At 41.4% G+C, this 18,199-nt stretch overlaps 1 protein-coding gene across 3 annotated transcripts in view; it reads right to left on the reverse strand.

Annotated features, from left to right (window-relative positions):
- LOC110067294 (phosphatidylinositol phosphatase PTPRQ-like) overlaps positions 1-18,199 on the reverse strand; it is a 38,668-nt gene that overhangs the window by 1,869 nt on the left and 18,600 nt on the right. For all 3 annotated transcript variants that reach the window (XM_089296597.1, XM_089296598.1, XM_089296599.1), the window contains exons 9-20: positions 17,120-17,431; positions 15,454-15,813; positions 11,538-11,837; positions 9,966-10,256; positions 8,760-9,053; positions 6,338-6,637; positions 4,623-5,086; positions 3,776-3,870; positions 2,876-3,032; positions 2,207-2,273; positions 1,534-1,805; positions 400-586 (exon numbers count right to left, since the gene is read on the reverse strand). In XM_089296597.1, the coding sequence (XP_089152723.1) occupies positions 400-586; positions 1,534-1,805; positions 2,207-2,273; positions 2,876-3,032; positions 3,776-3,870; positions 4,623-5,086; positions 6,338-6,637; positions 8,760-9,053; positions 9,966-10,256; positions 11,538-11,837; positions 15,454-15,813; positions 17,120-17,431 (3,099 nt within the window). The remainder of the gene's footprint in view (positions 1-399; positions 587-1,533; positions 1,806-2,206; positions 2,274-2,875; positions 3,033-3,775; positions 3,871-4,622; positions 5,087-6,337; positions 6,638-8,759; positions 9,054-9,965; positions 10,257-11,537; positions 11,838-15,453; positions 15,814-17,119; positions 17,432-18,199) is intronic.

Genomic DNA, 18,199 nt, shown 5'->3' on the forward strand with positions numbered 1-18,199 from the left:
TCAGCCAATCAGGTACAAAACTGGATCTTTTTTTTCGCGCGCTTTTTAACGTTTACGTGTTTTACTGCGCTTGTGACCAGTGGCAAGATTTCCCGCGCTTTCTGCCGGCTGCTTAAAAAAGGTTTCTTGGAAGTTGCCTGTGGGTTTCAAACGTTCACTCAATAGATACTTGGTTTATGTTCGAAGCAATCTGTTATAAACGTGCATAGAGTTTTTAGACTCTACCAAGGCTATCTCCACCTATCCGACAGAGCTCGTTAGTACAAGTGTTGCGTGACGAATTTCGTGTGACAAGTAATACGTAAAGAGCTTTGCGCGACGAGTGTGGCTTGCAAGTTGTGTGACGAGTCAAGAAAGGCAGTGGCAAAGAAGTCTTTGGCGTAGCAAACATTTTCTCACCTTCCTGTCGAACCTTTTGTCTTGCTCTTATACATCGTATGCACTCGTAGACAAGGGACAAGCAGAGGGCAATCCCTAACATCACGCATGCGTAGCGTAAGGCCTTGTTGAATGCTGGGGAACCGCTGTCCAGCAAACCGCCTGAAGTTTTCTCTTCAGCTGGTGTATCGGAGTTGGAGCTAGAGGTCTGTACAGAGAGAGAGAGAGAGATTACTTCATACCACAAGAATGGAGACATACCCCTGAGTGCTAATATATGTGCAGTAAAAGTTGTTTTATGTCGCAAACTAACACATCCTGTTTTTAGGTTGGTTTGTTTTTTTTTATTTGTTTTTTTTTTTTTAACTGCTCAATGTCATTGCAAAGTGTTTTTGTTTTTTCGGTTCTGTAGTGTGGATTCCGAGAATATTCGTTTGTTGATGCGAATTAGCATTGGAAACTTTTCGCAAAATTAGTTATTTTTAACACGATTTTTCTGGCAATTTTGGTGAAGTTACGTTCAAGCAACAATTAGTAACAGCGATCATTCTTATAAACTTTATGTTAAAGGCGAGAAGGTCACCACGTAATGTTATGGAAGCATTCAGTTTGCCTGCTTTCAAGAATGAATTCACAGTTCACCCTAGATATAAGATAATTTTAATTTGCAAACACAACGATTTTTACAATCTTATTATATTGCCGTCGCCTCTCTTTTCGTTCATTCGTGTTCGTAATTTCAAGGGAGTTTTCTCATAGGGCTTGTCTAGTATTTATTTTACTTTTTTTGTTGTCAATCATTTGTTTTATTCTTTCATCTTGTCACATCTATTCATTTGCACCCTGAATAGATCTTTATTGCTATTGTTACTGAGGTTATGCAGGACACCCTAACATGTGTGGGGCAAACATTGGGGAAAAGAAAGTCTGTCAATGATTGTACGGGTCACGTGACACTTAAGTTGCCTTTTGGGTTCCAAGAACAAAAGTGCAATTCTTCTAACTTATTTCTATACATTTCTTTTCATAATGATTGTAAGAATTTGTTACTCCATCAACTCAGTTTTCTCTTTTTGATGATTGTCCACCTTCTCTTCACCTAACGACTTAAACATGTACTGTTCTTGGAAGGAGAATTAACTAGCCATTGCTTACCTCGATTGGCTTGACTTTTTTCTTAATCATTTCGAAAATCTCCGCCCTGTGAGAAAGCATGTAGCGCTCAAAGCACTTTCCAAGTCGTGTCGATTTGGGACTAAGTACGATTCCATACGCGGTCTGGTAGTCAAGGACACTGCTCACTCGTATCGAGGGATGGTCGAAGAGATCACTTCTCAGCCCCGCCGCATAAGTGTCCACCAGGACCCCTTCCACTTGTCTGTTGACAAGCGCCTCTGCAACCTCCTCGATACTGTGGTATTCTTTGTCTAAACATTTAAAACAGTGTATATTTTTATTATATAGACACGAGTGTTTTTACTGGAAAGTAAACCACTACGTCCGGGACCCGAGTGCGGTATTTTCCGTATCCTCACTAATAAGGATATTAATGACGTCATTTCAGGCTTTTTCGCGGTTGTTTGTGCAAACAGTCAGTTTGTCTATATAATTAAGAGAAAATTACATGGCGGAGCGAAGATATGAATTTTATCTGTATAAAAAAAAAAAAAACTGACAGAAATAAGGCGTGTTGACGTGAAATATTAACTGAAGAAGGTATCGTTGAATCTCAAGAACGTATGACAGTATAGCTAGCCCCTAACATATGTGTAACTAATTATATCTGAAGTGCTAAATTGTTTGCGAGTAGTCAGTGTCTGAACAGTACCTGGATCATGTTTAGCGTTTCGCCTCGTTCCCAAGTTATATTCGGGCGAATTGTATTCCGCTGCAATCTGGAATAACGAGCGTGGTGTAAGTTAATCATGAAATATCACATGGGGACTGATAAACTAGGCACTCTATCACTTTATTCCAAATTCGACACTTTAGAAACGAGAAGAAACCTGGGGCAAGTGTCATCTCGCAGCGGTTTGACTGTTACTGAGGACAGGACAAACGACTAGGAGCCATATTGTTCCCAGTAACGATCCCACAAGCCACTGCGAGATGACACTCGCACCAGATTTCTTGTCGTTTCTAAGCGACTTTTTCGACCAACTAGGGGAGAATTTTGAAACAGTTGCTTAACTTTTTCAATTTCTCCTCAAAGGTACAATTCTAAGAGTTCTACATTGGAAATGAGAAACTTAATAAACTGCAAAGCCGTGAACGAAGATCCTGCGTGATTGAAAGTCAGATCTTACAGGAGGTCTAATGAGGCAAACTTGAAAAGTAAAACGATGCGAAGTCGAAGGCTACTGCAAGGCTGACACCACGTAGTATGTTTAAAACAATATTTCGGCTGCCCAGACCAGCCTTCTTCAGGTTTAGATGTTACTAAATTATGAAAGTCAAATTACAATATTGTATGAAACGAAAAAAGACCGCTGCCAACCTTGGTTCCGTACAGCTTGATCTCACTATCTACACTGACCACTGTTAGCGCTGTCGTTATCATGGCCATTGTAATGGCTATGACGACGAGGCCGAATAATATCCATGCAGTTGCAAAGAATCGGCCTTTGTAGCTCAGAGGCGCTCGGTCACCATACCTGAGGATTTAGACGAATATGTTGGTGAAGTGTTGTTGAATAAATTAGTTCTTGTTACTATTATCCTTGCCAATCAGATCAAGGGCCGTTACGTACTCAACCAGCGGCAACTCGAAGCAAAATTATCCAACTGCTGTGAAACGCGAGGAAACATGCAAAGATTGTTAAGCGGGGAAAATGCTTTCGGTGGTAAGCGCAGCAAAACGTGTAACTTCTGTCAAGCGCGGGAAACACGCTTCCGGTAACCAGTGCGGAAAAACATGCTTCCGGTAACAAGCGCGGGAAAACATGCTTCCGGTAACTAGCGTGGGAAAACATGCTTCCGGCGACAAGCACAGGAAAAGATACAACGGGTAACAAGCGTGGGAAAACATACAACCAATTGTCAAGCACGGGAAAACTGGCAACTGCTGAAGAGAGCGGGAAAAAGTTCTTCCGGTGTCAAATGCGGGAAAACATGCAAGTGCCTACGAGGGTAAGGAAACATGTAGCCAGTGTCCGACACGGAATTAAATGTAACCAGTGTCGTACGCGGGAAAACGTTATAACCGCAGTCAAGCGCAGGAAAATTCACGTAACCCAATCACGACTGGATTTTGATTGGTTGAAAGTATGACGATTGCTTTTGATTGGATGAAAAATACCTGGTATGTTGGCTGTGATGTTACAGAACTTTGAACGATTTTTTTTCCCCGACCAATTATAAAGCGTGATTAAACTTCTTTATTGTAAGTATTACTCACCCCAGGGTAGTCATGGAAACAAAGGACCACCAAACTCCTTCCCAGGTGCCCCGAAGGAACGACTGAGGGAAATCGTCAGGGTTATTTTTTCTTTCCTGGTAATGACAAAGCAAAGAAAAAAGTCTTTTATACGCACTTTACGGTTGCGGAGAATGAAACAAAATCACTTCGAGCAAGTGTCAGATATAGCTTTGATGTAACTGCGTTTTAAAGAACCCTTTATTCTTATGCTGGACAAGAAAAAAGAGACATTTTGATTTGATATCATCGATGGCTTAGACTCCAGGTGAAGCGATGGCACTGGTTTGGTGTGTAGCCCAAGTCAACTGCTGAGCAGCGAAATCGTTCCAACTGAGAGTGCTTCGCACTGTGATTAAATGGTGTTTAAGGCGAAATCCGATACGAAATCGAACAATTTCAGTTTTTTAAAGGACAAAAACCTGGTACCAGAATAATTGTAGGTATTTTGCAGTTCTTTGTACATTTTCTTGAAGCTTAAGATATAAATAGCTGCCTGAAATAAAACCGAAAACATTTTCCAATGGGAACTCGAGAAAATAAATTTCAAACTTCAGAGAAATTTGTGCAAACACAGGAGAAATTTCATCACCAATTTCATTTCACCAGGACTTTCAGGTGTTTCATATGAGCTTCAAAATTTGTTTTTGACATTTGATGTTGTTAAAAATGATTATTTTCAGAAGATAGTTCAAACAGTCGCACAGAAGTTTCCGCAACGATGTAAATAATCTCGATACAAGGTTTTTGTCCACTCGTTGCTCGAACTTCAGGTGGATTCCTTCTTAAACGTTTCGTTTCTGATGAGAACAAACAAACATCTACTCACCAAACACCATATGATTACGCCCGCAATGTAAGCTGTAACTATGGGAAGAATAAACACAGGAAGACATTTGAGCAGCATGTGAAACATTGTGGTTTGAGTCGTAGAGACTTCTGGGTATACTATAAAAGCCACGCCTGCGGACTCTATAACTGGAGTATAGCCAAAGCCCCCTTTGTAAGAATCTTGGTCTTTGTGACCGTAAACAGGAAAAGTGAAATCTGTCAATTCATCCATTTCTTCTAGGAGTTTACGGCTCGAGTTTTTCGTTGATGACTCGTTCCTGCCGTTTGTTCCAAAATCAAGGACGGTTTGATGACGGTCGCGGCAATGTCCGCAGCATTCTTTCACCATGGACTGCAGGACTAGCGGAATGATTTGACCAGGTTTGCCATCTTCTGTGAAGTTGACGTACGGTGCGTAACGTCGCCAACTTGTCGTAAGACGACGCAGGCAGTGACAAGTGTCTGAAATAAAAACAAAGAAACAGGCGTTTAAATTGTGGAATAAGTGAATAAAGATGGTGAATTTTAAGCTCGGTAATGAAATGTGAAAAGTGAACTGATCAACATGACACGAGCGTGGGACAAAGAAAAAAATCTGTGTCCCCAACAGGAATCGAACCCGTGACCTCCCGACCACGTGGCGAGCGCTCAATCCACTGAGCTACGAGAACTCATGGAGAGCAAGGTCATTTAGCTGAGTTCATATGTGACAGGTGTCCTGCATACTGCTTGGATCAGCACTGTCGAAGTCATTGTGAGTGGGATAAGTGAGTAAAGATGGGGATTTGATCAGTTCACTTTTCACTTTTTATTACCGAGCTTAAAATTCACCATCTTTGTTCACTTATAGCTCAGCTCAGTGGGTAGAGCGCCCGCCCAGTGTTCGGGAGTTCATGGTTTCGATTCCTGTCGGGGACTTTTCTTTGTCCCACGCTCGTGTCATGTTGATCAGTTCACTTTTTACAAGCGTTAAAATTGTTTGTTTGTTTTTGTGAACGGCGTCAAGGGAAATGTAGCCAAAGTTGTGTTTCGATGCAGATTTCGAGTAGGCAAGAGCATCTAACTGTTTCTGATCAGCTTGGCTATAAAAAAATCGTTTCTTAATCAAATTAACACCAGGCATTGAGACTTGAACTGCAATTTTGGCAACGCGTACATCTTTTGAGTGAAATAGCCGCTGCCATGACAGCAACAATATGAAAATCTCAATTTTAGTAAAACGCGAGTTTTTGCACGATCTAGAAGTGCTCAATATACAAAAATCAGCCAAAACATTCCCTCAGTTTGATTTGTAAGAATTTTCAAACCATTTTAATATGATGGTGTAACTCATAATAGGGTATATTGCGCGATCAGTTATTCACGAAGTCAATATTTTCAGCTTATTTATCTAGTAAACAAGTAGTCAGTCGATTGAGATACTGTCTGTGGTGTTCATCTTTTAGATATCAAAATGACAAAACCTGCTGTGACTTTGTTGCGATCCCTAATACAGCACCATAATTTTTAGCTCAGGTATAGGCACATTTTTTCTCTAGGCCTATTTGCAAACACTATCGCCATGAAACGTTTTTTTTTATTATTATTATTATTATTTCCTGCCATTTCCTTGTTATTTAATCTAGAGTTCAATCATCTAATCCAAAATCCTTGTAATTTCTTTAAAAAACAACAACACAAAAACAAAGCAAAAAAACGAGAGAACGAGCTTACCGCCGTAAGTAAACGGCGTATACGGTCCCAGTCCTTTAGCCGTTTTTGCTGCGACTCTGATTTTGTACTTGGAATAAGGCTCCAGATTTTCCAACGTTACAGTTTCCACGCTAACTGTCTCTTGTAGCTCGAGCTCAAAATCCTTACGTACGCCGCCAACCATCACTCGCTGATAGGTCACGTGATAACTTAACAGTTTTCCGTTCATAAATTTCCGGGGGACTTTTTTCCAGGTCACCTGGATCTTGTGAGGTGACATATAGCTAATGGCTTTAACGTCTCGAGGAGGTTTACTAGGTACTAGGGAGAAAAAAAAAATATTAGAGGTTAACTCAAGTTGGTGGCTTGTTACAACTTTCATCTTTCTGGAAAAATTACCAAAATCGTTTCCTTTCCTAAGGTTTCCTCTCGATCGTATAACCATCTTAAATGAACAACTCCACCAAACAACAGCAACAGCCGCAAATTTTTGCCAATTTTAAGCATCAGGGCTTGGCCGCTACGTTCGCATTGTTGATCGCCATACTTTGCACATGTTGTTGCAGTGAAAATAAAGCCTATTAAGATTTTAAAGTGGTACTATGACAAAAATCCCATCTTTCCTATCTATGCCATTTTAAAACATAAACGAGTAGCCTGCATCAGAAGACAAATGCTGTTTACTTTTTTCATATATCTCTTTTCGCTCCAGAGATACTCAAGTTTTTAAAATATGCAAATTATACACTGATGACGTCATACACTCAACCAAATTTTCATCAAATATAATGAAGAAAGATATCTCAGTCAATTTGTATAAGAAATGTTTGATTCTTTGCAGTAAGATTCTACTAAATGTGCTCCGCAACATGAGCTTGACAGTTTTGTTACCATAGCAACATACTGGGTTCCAGACCTCCCCAATATAAATGGCTTTTCTGGCCACCTTTGGCATTCTATTTTGATATTTGCTGATGGTGCCTCATATGCATGATCCAGCAAGCATATGAATATGTTAGGTCGAGTTCATGGCCTTTTTAAATATTTTTCGAGCTGAAAATCACTAAAATATTGAAATCAAGTAGGTGGGGACTGGAAAAGAGTGAGTTGCCATGGGAACAAAATTTTTTGTTGCTGTAGGTGTGTTATCTGTAGAACTATTAGCCTACCGAGTTTCAGGGGTCTGTGCTGGAAATTGACCAAGACAGCTCTATTTATATACTTGATGTACTATTGGTTTGAGCATATGATCATTATGATGTCATCAGCTATCTCATTTGCATATTTTACACATTTTTCAAACTTAAATATCTCCGGAACGAATGCAGATATTTGCAAACGGTAAACGGCATTTTTATTCTTTCATGCCATTCTATGTGATACACCAAAAAAATCAAGGGGTAAAAATTTGATTATAGTACCACTTTAAGGACAACCTTCCGGAAATAGGCAAATCCAAATAGCAGTTTAAGAGAAATAAGTAACTAATCACCTAAGGAGAAGTCTCGATATTTAAGAAAAACTTGTACCGTGTTTCTATCGAGTTATAGAAACACGAGTGGAAGTTTGGGAGAAGGAGAAATGCTATGGGAACACTAGCCGACAGTCGAGTGTTCCACAGCTTTTTATCAACTATCACCTCATTGAAATTGAGAGCGAATAATTAATTGTTTATTATAAATCTACAAGTCGCTCAAAACCTTATCTAAATCCTCTTCACAGACACGTCGAAAACGCAAAGAAGTAGCCGCCATTTTGTTAACAAGCGCACGCTGCTAGGCTACTTACTATCTACAACAGAATAGAGAGTGAGTAGCGTAGCCAATCAGCGAATGAGATTAGCTAACAGATTTATACTAAAACTTGATAGAAATACGGAGAACATGTTTTCTATTTCTTTTAGAAAATTCCGCGTGGAAAATAAAAACATCATCAAAATATAAATTCTCTTTGCTCGCGCCATCATTACGTCAACAGCTCATGCTAGTTCTGTGTCTCTATCAAACCAATCAGCGCGTGCGTGTATTTTCTTAACGAGTCCATAAGTAGCCGCAAGTTGAACTTGCATGGAGACCTGCGTTGGGTGGCAATACGGACTAGCAAGTTTCCTCACAAGTACAAGTCGCAAAAGAAAAACATTTCAAGGCCATCGCTCGCAGACATACCCTGTGTTTCATTGGCTAATAGGTTGCCATAACAACGACTGGACGTCACTCAACTTGCGTCGACTTGCGTGCATAAATTTGATCTCGACTTAAGTGAGCGCAAGTCAACGCAAGTGCACACAAGTCCTTGCCAAACGGAATCGCAAGTAGACCCAAGTTTTCAACTTGCGTCTTCTTGCGAGTCCGTTTGCTCAAATCTTTAAAAACGATATTCTCCCAAAGAGAATGATAGGAACTGAATGGAACACAGCATGGAGAATTTCGATGTTGATACTTACTATCGTCACTGGTGTTAAACGAAATGTGGTCAACTTTCCCATTGCCTGCTCCGGTGTATGCCAAAATCTTGACGTGGTATTCTGTGAATTTATCAAGTGACTTGAGCTGAACTGAAAAGAAATCATGAGGCTTTGTTTCGGTCTGTTGATAAGTCTGATTGCGTGCTTGATAGTAGGTTATGCGGTAACCCAGTATTTCACCGTTACGCGACTCTTCGGGAACTCGATTCCAGCTGATTACTACAAACTTGTCCAGGATGTCCGCGTCAATGTTAGCCGGTGGTTTCGTGGGAACTAGATAGAGGAAAAACATGGAGGGTTATACGTGGATATTTTTTACAAACCGATTGAAAAGATGACCATGTCAACCTCGTCCCCAAATATTTGTTTCTAGGCATGCGTAGAGAGAACAACCGCCGTCACCTTTAAGAAGTGCTTTTGTTATGTGTTTGGGAACGACAGTTCAGAGTATTAATGCAATTTGCGCAACAAACGTTTTTCAGATAGTCTCCTTTGTCTGGGCAATTCATCAAGACCTTACCAATACCACATTTTTTAAAATTTATATGTATACATAGCTTGATGGTATAACAAATTAAACGTACCTCGTCATATGACCCGATGTTAACCACCCTTGTTAGGTTGACATAATTATGTTAATTTTCAGTGGTGGATTCAGACCTTGCGCTTGAGGGGGGGGGGGGGGGGGGGGTAAGTTGCTTGCCCTGCCGGCTTTTCTTCCTTCTGCGATTTTTTTTTTTACCCAATATAAGGGAGGGGAGGCGCGGGCCTCCCAGGCCCCTCCGCTAGATCCACTACTGATTTTGTTGTCAAAGAATCAATGTCACAGGATGGCAAATCCTAATCTTTCAAGGTTTATCATTTGTAATCCGTCTCAATCTTCCCCGATCTTAACCATCCTTACTCTGTTTTAGTTTATTTTTACCTCTTTAATGTTATTCTACCGGAGTAAGCTATTATTTCGAAGTTTCTTTCAATTGCAAGCAGTAGGCCTTTTTCAAGTTGTCTTTTGCCTCGGTGTCAAAACGAGTCTTCGGGCGAAACCACCCATATGAAAATGTGTTTCTTCTACAGGTTCTTTTTCATGCAAATAAAACTCATTGCACGAGAACTCGTTTTCAAACAGAGGCACAAGGTAACTCGGAAATGGTATATTATGTTTCATATAGATTTTCCTGTTCTTACCTCCTTCCCAGGTTTTCGCGTAAACCGCTTTGCTGTAGTTCCCATTTTGTGTCGTGCGCGCTGCAACTCGGATCTTGTATCTAGTGAACATTCTAAGCCCAGTTAATGTAAATTCGTTGGTGTGCCTTGTCTTATTTTCTCCACTCCTTTTTGGATGCCCGTCTGCCTCATACTTTACACTGAATCCTTGGAAACCATTAATGGCTGAAATGTCTATAGAACTCCACTTTACATGAATAGTTGAATTCCCTGTGGCGTTAGCAGTGACATTTTCGGGAACAGTCGTCGGTGCTGAAAATAAAAATATGTTCCAATCCTTGTCTGGTGTGTCACAATTGAGGTATTTTTGCATTTAATACAGTTTCAGGACTTTCCTAGGTAAAAAGTTAAAAAGGCGGCCATACGGACTTTTACATAGTGATTTTTTGTGTCTGTAGAAGTTTGTTAACCAATTAGGAGATCTATAATGATTAGTCCTCATCCGGACAAAACAACTGCCCATAACTACCCCTCCACGGGGCTCTTCGGGTAATTGTCTGTGCGCAGGCGTACATGACCCTTTTTTGGACAGGACCCGTGTGTGGCCTATTGCCAACACACCTACCAAAACCTCAAAAGTGACCGTCTTGCAGCTGCTGGGACGATGCGACTTATAAACTTGTGCACTGATTCATACCCAGAATCTACCTGATGTCATTTTGCCTGTTGTCAATTTTGTTTTGTGATATCTCAGCAATCACTTTAAAGGAGCTCAGTCACGGTTTGCGCATATTGAAAAGTTTAGCTTAAATTCTTTAAATTCGTCGCTTGTAATCCGTGCTAATCTTCTCCATCCTTAGCCATCCTTGTTCCTTTATGGTTTATTATTATCTCTTTGATGTTTTTCCATCTTATTAAACTGTTATTTTCAGGTTTCCTACCATTTAAAGGTAATTTTGTATGTGGCCAAAATAACTCAAAATTCCGTGACTGAGCCCCTTTAAGTTTCAGTTCATTTCTCAGTTACCTGTTAAAAACAGGCCATTTCTCTGCCGACAGATATCATTTTGCCCAATTTCTAACTATTATTGGGGCGGGGGGAGGCGGCGGGATTAGCTGAACTCTATTCATATTCTCCTATTTGTAAGAAAAAAGAGAGAGAGAGCTTCTTGCCTAATGAAGACAAAACTTTGCGCAGCGGAGCTTCTTGAATAGACCAGTTTCGTATACTCGGTATTGGGCTGGAACTAGCTTGCAATGGAGGCTAATGCGGAGGAATATCATCTTAAAAACAGCGTTACGTCATTTGCATTTGAATAGATTGCCTGTATGAACCTCACTTGCAAGCTAGTTCCAGTCCAATACCGTGAGTACGAATATGGTCTATTGGTAGAATAACTCTCGGGGGAAAGGTGTTTTAGGAGCACTCTTAGGCGCAGAATTATGGAAAATTAATTCATCATCGTCCACAAACTTGCTCAGATTTCACTCATTAACTGTAAATGCCATTGTCTTACCCTCCGCGCCACAGAGCAGCGTAAATTTATGTCCTTCACTCGCCGGCAATGAAAAAATTGTTTTCTTTATACGAACCTGGCTGGTGAGTTGTCGTGTTTTTATATTCACTTGATGGACCTTCGCCCTTGGCCGTCGCGGCGAACACTTTAACAGAGTAATTTGTGTACTCTTGTAGGCCCTCAATGACCGCGAAAGATTTGCTCCCGGTGACATTAACAAGTTTGTCTTCTAATTCGTTCGTTAAGTTAAACACCTCAACCACGTAACTGGTGATTTCTCCATTTCTATCGCACTCCGGTACTGGATCCCATTCGACTTTGATGCTCGTGGTGCTGTGTGGGCTGGCTCTGACATTATTCGGTGGTTCCCCAGGAACTGTGGGATGGGAAAGCAGGAGCACATTACATTTGATATCTATGATTTCTCTGTCTGGAATTTGTCCAGTCATAACCATTATACTCACTTCCGATAATGCATTGAAACTGTTACTCGCCAACTCCAAGTCTGATTCTGATTAAGTGGCATTAAGGGCGTCACGTAATGTTACATAACAAGCAATGAGGACGTGCGGTAAGTGTGAAGCATCGAACAATTCGACTGCCTCTCTCCTAACTTTCGGAAATCAATCGGAAATTTTCGGCCGATTTTCATAAGTTACCTACCTTAAAAATTATTTTCATCATTCCGTTACTAGAAGCCAACGGTCAGATAAAACCCTCACAGTAAAAGAACCGTAGCCTGTCTTCGGTAGGGTAACGTCTGCACACGAGCCAAGTGGCCCATCAGGCCGGAGCTTATCCCGGTTTCTGTAGCATGAAGCGACTAACGGTATTTCTTCTCTCCCCTGGATGGGATGCCAGTCCATTGCAGGGTTACCCCAGCATTACGTTCGCCGGTACCCATTTTTACACCTTGGTAGAGAGAGCCACTGTGAGAGTAAAGCGTCCTGCCGAAGAGTACAACACAATGTCCCCTGCCAGGGCTCGAACTCGGACCGCTCGATCCGGAGACGAGCGCACTAACCATGAGGTCTCCCCTGTCTTCAGTACAATTGTTCAATGGTCAATGGTAGAGGTGCGGTGGCCTCATGGTTAGTGCGCTGGTACAAATGGGTAATGGCAAATATACTGTTTGGGGTAACACTGCCATGGACTAGCATCCAGTCCAGGGGCGATTAGAAATACTCCTACTTGCTTCATGCTACAGAATCGGGACATCTTCCGGCCTAATGGGTCACTTGGTTCGTATTCAGACTTTACCCACCTACGCAAGCAATTGATTGAGGAAAATGTAGATGTGATTGAAATTTTTTGAACGAAAATGTGACTCGAGTGAACTGACCAGTTGATTAAATAATCGATCAATTAATCGAGCAATCAATCAATCAATCAATCAATCAATCAATCAATCAATCAATCAATCAATCAATCAAGTAATTCTTTTAGATTTCAAATTTCTTTTAGTACGTTTGCGGATCCCGCAAACCTACGCCTGTTCGAAGCATTTTACATACGAAAATACAAACCTACTCTCAACTCCCGAGTGGAATGCAACGAATTTGCGGACGTTTTGTTCCAATGACTATTTTAGCATATCTAGCGAGACTTTTTGTATATTGACACTCACCCATTAGATCGTAATATTCGTATTTTATTACATATGTTCCTTATTATTTATCTAAAACATTTTATTCCGTCCATTCTTTCGCTTTTCACACGTTTTTACTTTACATTTGTATTTGAGCCTTACGCGGAATATTTCTCTTATCCCCCGCCCCCCCCCCCCCCCCCCCCCCGATGATGCTGTGGATCGGCGAAAGCTTGGATATTTAAAAGTTTTTACAGTAGTTTAAGGTCTCAATTTAACTTTTGTCATCTTTTAGATTTGTTTAGTGTTTCAATACGGATTTTTTTAACACTTCTCATAGTGGATAGGATGGTTTAAGATTTTTATCGACTTAACGTATGTAAATGTCGATCGATCGATCAGTCAATCGGTAAATCTGTCAGTCAGTCAGTCAGCCAGCCAGCCAGCCAGCCAGCCAGTCAGTCAGTCAGTCAGTCAGTCAGTCAGTCCGTTAGTCAGTCAGAAAGTCAGTCAGTCAGTCAGCCAGTCAGTCAGTCAGTCAGAAAGTCAGTCAGTCAGTCAGACAGTCAGTCAGTCAGTCAGTCAGTCAGTCAGCCAGTTAGTCAGTCAGCCAGTTAGTGACAGGACCTCCCAGGGGTTTTGGGGGAACAAGGGAACCTGATCATATATTTCAAGGGAACAGAGATATTTTTGGGATCAACTTAAAGAAACAAGGGATGTTTCCTAGATCCTCTATTAAAGGGAACCTTGAACAAAATGAAATCAAGCGAAAATGCAATTTATTTATATGGAACAAGAGAGAAAAAGTGAAATTTTCAAGGTATCAGGGGAACATCCTACGACCCCTGGGAGGCTCTCTTAATCAGTCACTCAAAATTCCTTCGGCGAAGGTAGCACTTAAATCAATTAAATAGTTATACTAGTAGTAATCGTAGATTAAAGAGTGCGTTCGAGTACTGGTGGTTCGGTATGTTGAAAAAGCAAAAATTCTAGGAAGAGCATTTTGTGCCGGAGCTGATAGGTAGACGTGAAATTTGGCTCCCTGCAGCGGGAGCGAAAACAAATGAATTGATCGAAAAGCACGTGCATACGAGAGGGTTTGGTCGCGTTTATACATGTATCGTGTAATATTTAACAGGTCCGACCAGTCAGTATAAAACACGGACTGCAGTCGGTAGGCCGCATTTAGTCTGCAGTCCGCGTTTTTACCCGAGTCCGTGTTTTATACCCAGTCCGTAATGCTTATTCCTCGTTTTATGCCCCAGTCTGTGTTTTATACCCAGTCCTGGAGTCCGCAGTCGCCAGTCCGCATTCCGCGGTCCATATTTTATACTGACCATGTTAATTAGGTCACCAATTAGTGTGTAAAACACTAGAACGACTAATACTTAAATAAAGTTTACTACTACTACTACTACTACTACTACTACTACTACTACTACTACTACTACTACTACTACTACTACTACTACTACTACTGCTACTGCTACTGCTACTGCTACTGCTACTGCTACTGCTACTGCTACTGCTACTGCTACTGCTACTGCTACTGCTACTGCTACTGCTACTGCTACTGCTACTGCTACTGCTACTACTGACCGGAACCCTACGATTCTGGACTGTGTAAATCGACACAAACGTTGTCTGTTCCGTCGGAATGCGAGACAACGTGCTTCTATTACCCAAACTAGGGCAATTATTCTGTTTACGAACACGACTTTGAATCGCCTTGGCTTTGGAAGAACAGCTATTGCGCATTTTCACCTCCGAAACAATGAAACGGAGGACATGTTGGGGTACCAAAGTAATCCTCTGGTGTTGAATTCTTTTCCTATGAAAACACTTTCGTTGGGTTTATGTTACATATTTTGCGAACAGAAATCTAGGCCAGCAAAGTGAAACTACACATTTCCTCCTTTGATTTATTCAGCAGAAAGCAACGTTCGTTTTGGTCGAAGAGAAGAGGGTACAAGACACGCAGCCAAACTACAGTTTTCTGTTGGTACGAAAAGTCGTACACATTTCGTGAAGACATGTCTGCAAGGTTTTTAAATACCATTAACACTAACTTCAAACTTTAAATAAACGACTCATCCGCTACAGTCTACAATAAGCTGCCTCGACACTCGGAAGTCCGCAATATTGCACAACACTCGAAAGATCACACCTGGACGAACAGGGAGATGATGTAATTCGCCCCCTAAGAATTTTTTTTTTGGGGGGGGGGAGGGGAATTGCTGTCCATTGAAAGATACATACACAACAACTCGATTTTTTTGTCATTACCCGATTAGAACCTCTCGAACGCAATCAATCAATCAATCAATCAATCAATCAATCAATCAATCAATCAATCAATCAATCAATCAATCAAAACCTATTTTAAGAAAAACGAATTCCTCACCTCCCTCTTGTGTTTCGTTATAACTCGGGTTGCTGTAGTTCCCATACGGAGTTATAACTTCCGTCCCATCTTTAGCAACGATGTTTGTTGCTTTCGCTTTGACGCGGTATATCGTATAGCTTCGCAGACCAGTGAGTTCTGTTTGTGAGCTTATTCCATCTGTTATTATAGTGATGTTCTTGTATTGGCAAGGATTGCAACGCGTATTCAATACCTTTCGATTATCGCGTTTCATTTCGCAATACTCTATTGTGAGATTCTTTGCTGTCAACCGGTCGTGAATGTGTTCTATTTTCCATGTGACCATAATACTGGAGGTGCTTTGAGCTCTTGCAGTAACGTTCAAGACAACGTCAGGAGCTGGTAATGAAAGGTAAAAGGGAACTCGATCAGTTCAACATTTTTGACAAGCTCCGAGATTTCAAAAATTTCATTGAATACTGTTTCCATTGTTTGGTGGCCTGACATGATCATTTTTTTCAATACATCATCTGCGCGTAAATAACAGCGTAAGCTATTTATCGACATAGAAAGCTGACCCTGAAGTTTAAATCGCGGCACCGTTAGTACTTAACGTGTTCACAAACTGAAACAATGTGCAAATCGAAAACTATGCATCCTTTGTTGTCTCAGTACACGTCCACAAAATGAGGGGAGGGGAGGGGGCGCTCATTCCACGAGGGACGCTTATTTTGAATTTTGACCGATAGGAGGGACGCTTATTCGAGGGGGGCGCTTATTCGAGGGGGGAGGAGGCTAATTCGAGGATATACGGCATTCCTTTTCTCTTTGGTTTCTGTAACTGTCACTCAACGGACACCGTGACTTGTCGCGCAGAAAAACGTGAGCTGTTGCTATCGGACTGATTGGTAGATTAAGCCCGTTTATACATTCGCTATTTTTAGTCATACCTTTTTTTGCAATATATTCTCGTCCATTGCCAAGTGCCGTTCTACAAGGTATTAATTTTGATTTGTGTTTGTTTTTAAAGCCTAGTCAAGAATTTAAGCTTCTAGAAATTGTCGGTCCAAAAGGATTAGTCAAAGTTTTATCCATTCTGTGTTATAACTCTCTTTACAGTATAAAGCTCGCTTTCGATAAAATTACATCGTAGACAAATTTACGTTATAAAGCTCGCTTTCTCTTGCCCAGCTAAGCTCGGCAGGTGATGTGGATCGCGTGCCAGACCAGCGGTTTTCAAAAATAGTCTTATATAGCTAACTCGGCCTAAGCAAGCATTCCAAAGGAGGCCATTAGAACTGCTTCAACGACACACTGAAAGCTTCTCTCAAGACCTTAAGCACGACAGCTGGGAACAGGCTGCTCTGGACAGCCCAAATGGCGTTCGGCTACACACAACATGTAAAACCAACGAGATCACTAGCTGCAGCCGAAGGTGGCAGACAAGCTGGAAAAGCAAGGGCTAGTATACCTACTACTGCCGCCACCACACCCTGTGATAAGGTGTGGGGGGATGGAGGCGTGGACCTTCCTGGCGTGGATCGGTTGGAAAAGCGATCTACGCAACCACAACACCAAGGCACCCCTGCCCCGGGATGACTAGACGTTTTTCATCTTTCCCACCGACGAACACTTATTTTAAAGCGACGAATGAGTGTCTCAAATTTTGATTCTCCTTACAGTTGTTCTTCTTGGGCAGCCTTACCTGTCTGTGTAGTCGTTCCATTGACGGGAGGTTGACTAAAAGGACCTGCGCCTTTTTGGGTGAAAGCCTGGACTTGAAAACTGTAGGTGACATACATCTCCAAGTTGCGTATCGACGTTGATTGTTTAACTTCCCCTCCGCTCACAGTCACATTCTTATTTAACACTTCCCCGCTGCTTTTGTTCGTCACTCTGACATTGTAGTGAGTGATAGTCCCGTTACGCTCCTCCTTGGGTACAGGCTCCCAACTCACTCGTATGCTAGAATTTGTCTCTGGAATCGCTGTGACGTTTACTGGGGCTCCCTGTGGTACTACAACAATAACGAGAAACGTTCTACATTATACCCGCAATTCCACTCAATGCACAGAACTACAAGACATGCGCTGTGGACATACACATACACCGTAAACTGTGGCTTATGAGCCCCGGGCTAATACAGCTTCGTAATGAGCTACAGCCGGTGTTGATCGCGATAAGTTTTTCTTATACTGGTTTTTAATCTAGCCTTAAAACATCGTAATAAATAGATCTCATTTCCTTTTAAACTAGAACAGGGCTTATATCCGGGGAGACTTATAATCGCAAGTAATATTTTGTTCATTTACAGGAAGATGGACCTATATGCGCGGGGGGGGGGGGGGGGGGAGGGGGAAGGGGGGAAGGGGCAAGAGAGGGGAGACTTATAAGCGGGAGCGCTTATCAGCGGCAGTTTACGGTATACAGAGCGCTTCCATTATGTTTGTTCCGCAAACTGAATCATTCCAGGTATTCGTGCATTGTTACTTAACTAAGTCAAGGCAAGCGTAATAAAGATAAGATTAATGACGATTAATGAAGATTAAATAAATAATGCACTAATAGTAGAGTGTCTAGCTCAAGTTTTAACTGACAACTGAGATTCTCTCAACATTTTTCTGTCAGGTCAGAAATAACGCGTTGCTAATTGATAGCTGAGGTGTCAGATCTGCAAAATGTATTGCAGCTGATCATGAGAAATGGCTGTAGTTCAAAAAGCTGATAGCCGAGAAATCGCCAGACATTTACAATAGTCCAATTGATGACCTACATTGCAGTATCC

This window comes from Orbicella faveolata, unplaced genomic scaffold (assembly GCF_042242905.1).
Source record: "Orbicella faveolata isolate gen_17 unplaced genomic scaffold, um_ofav_v1 contig_27, whole genome shotgun sequence".
Classification (NCBI taxonomy): domain Eukaryota; kingdom Metazoa; phylum Cnidaria; class Anthozoa; order Scleractinia; family Merulinidae; genus Orbicella; species Orbicella faveolata.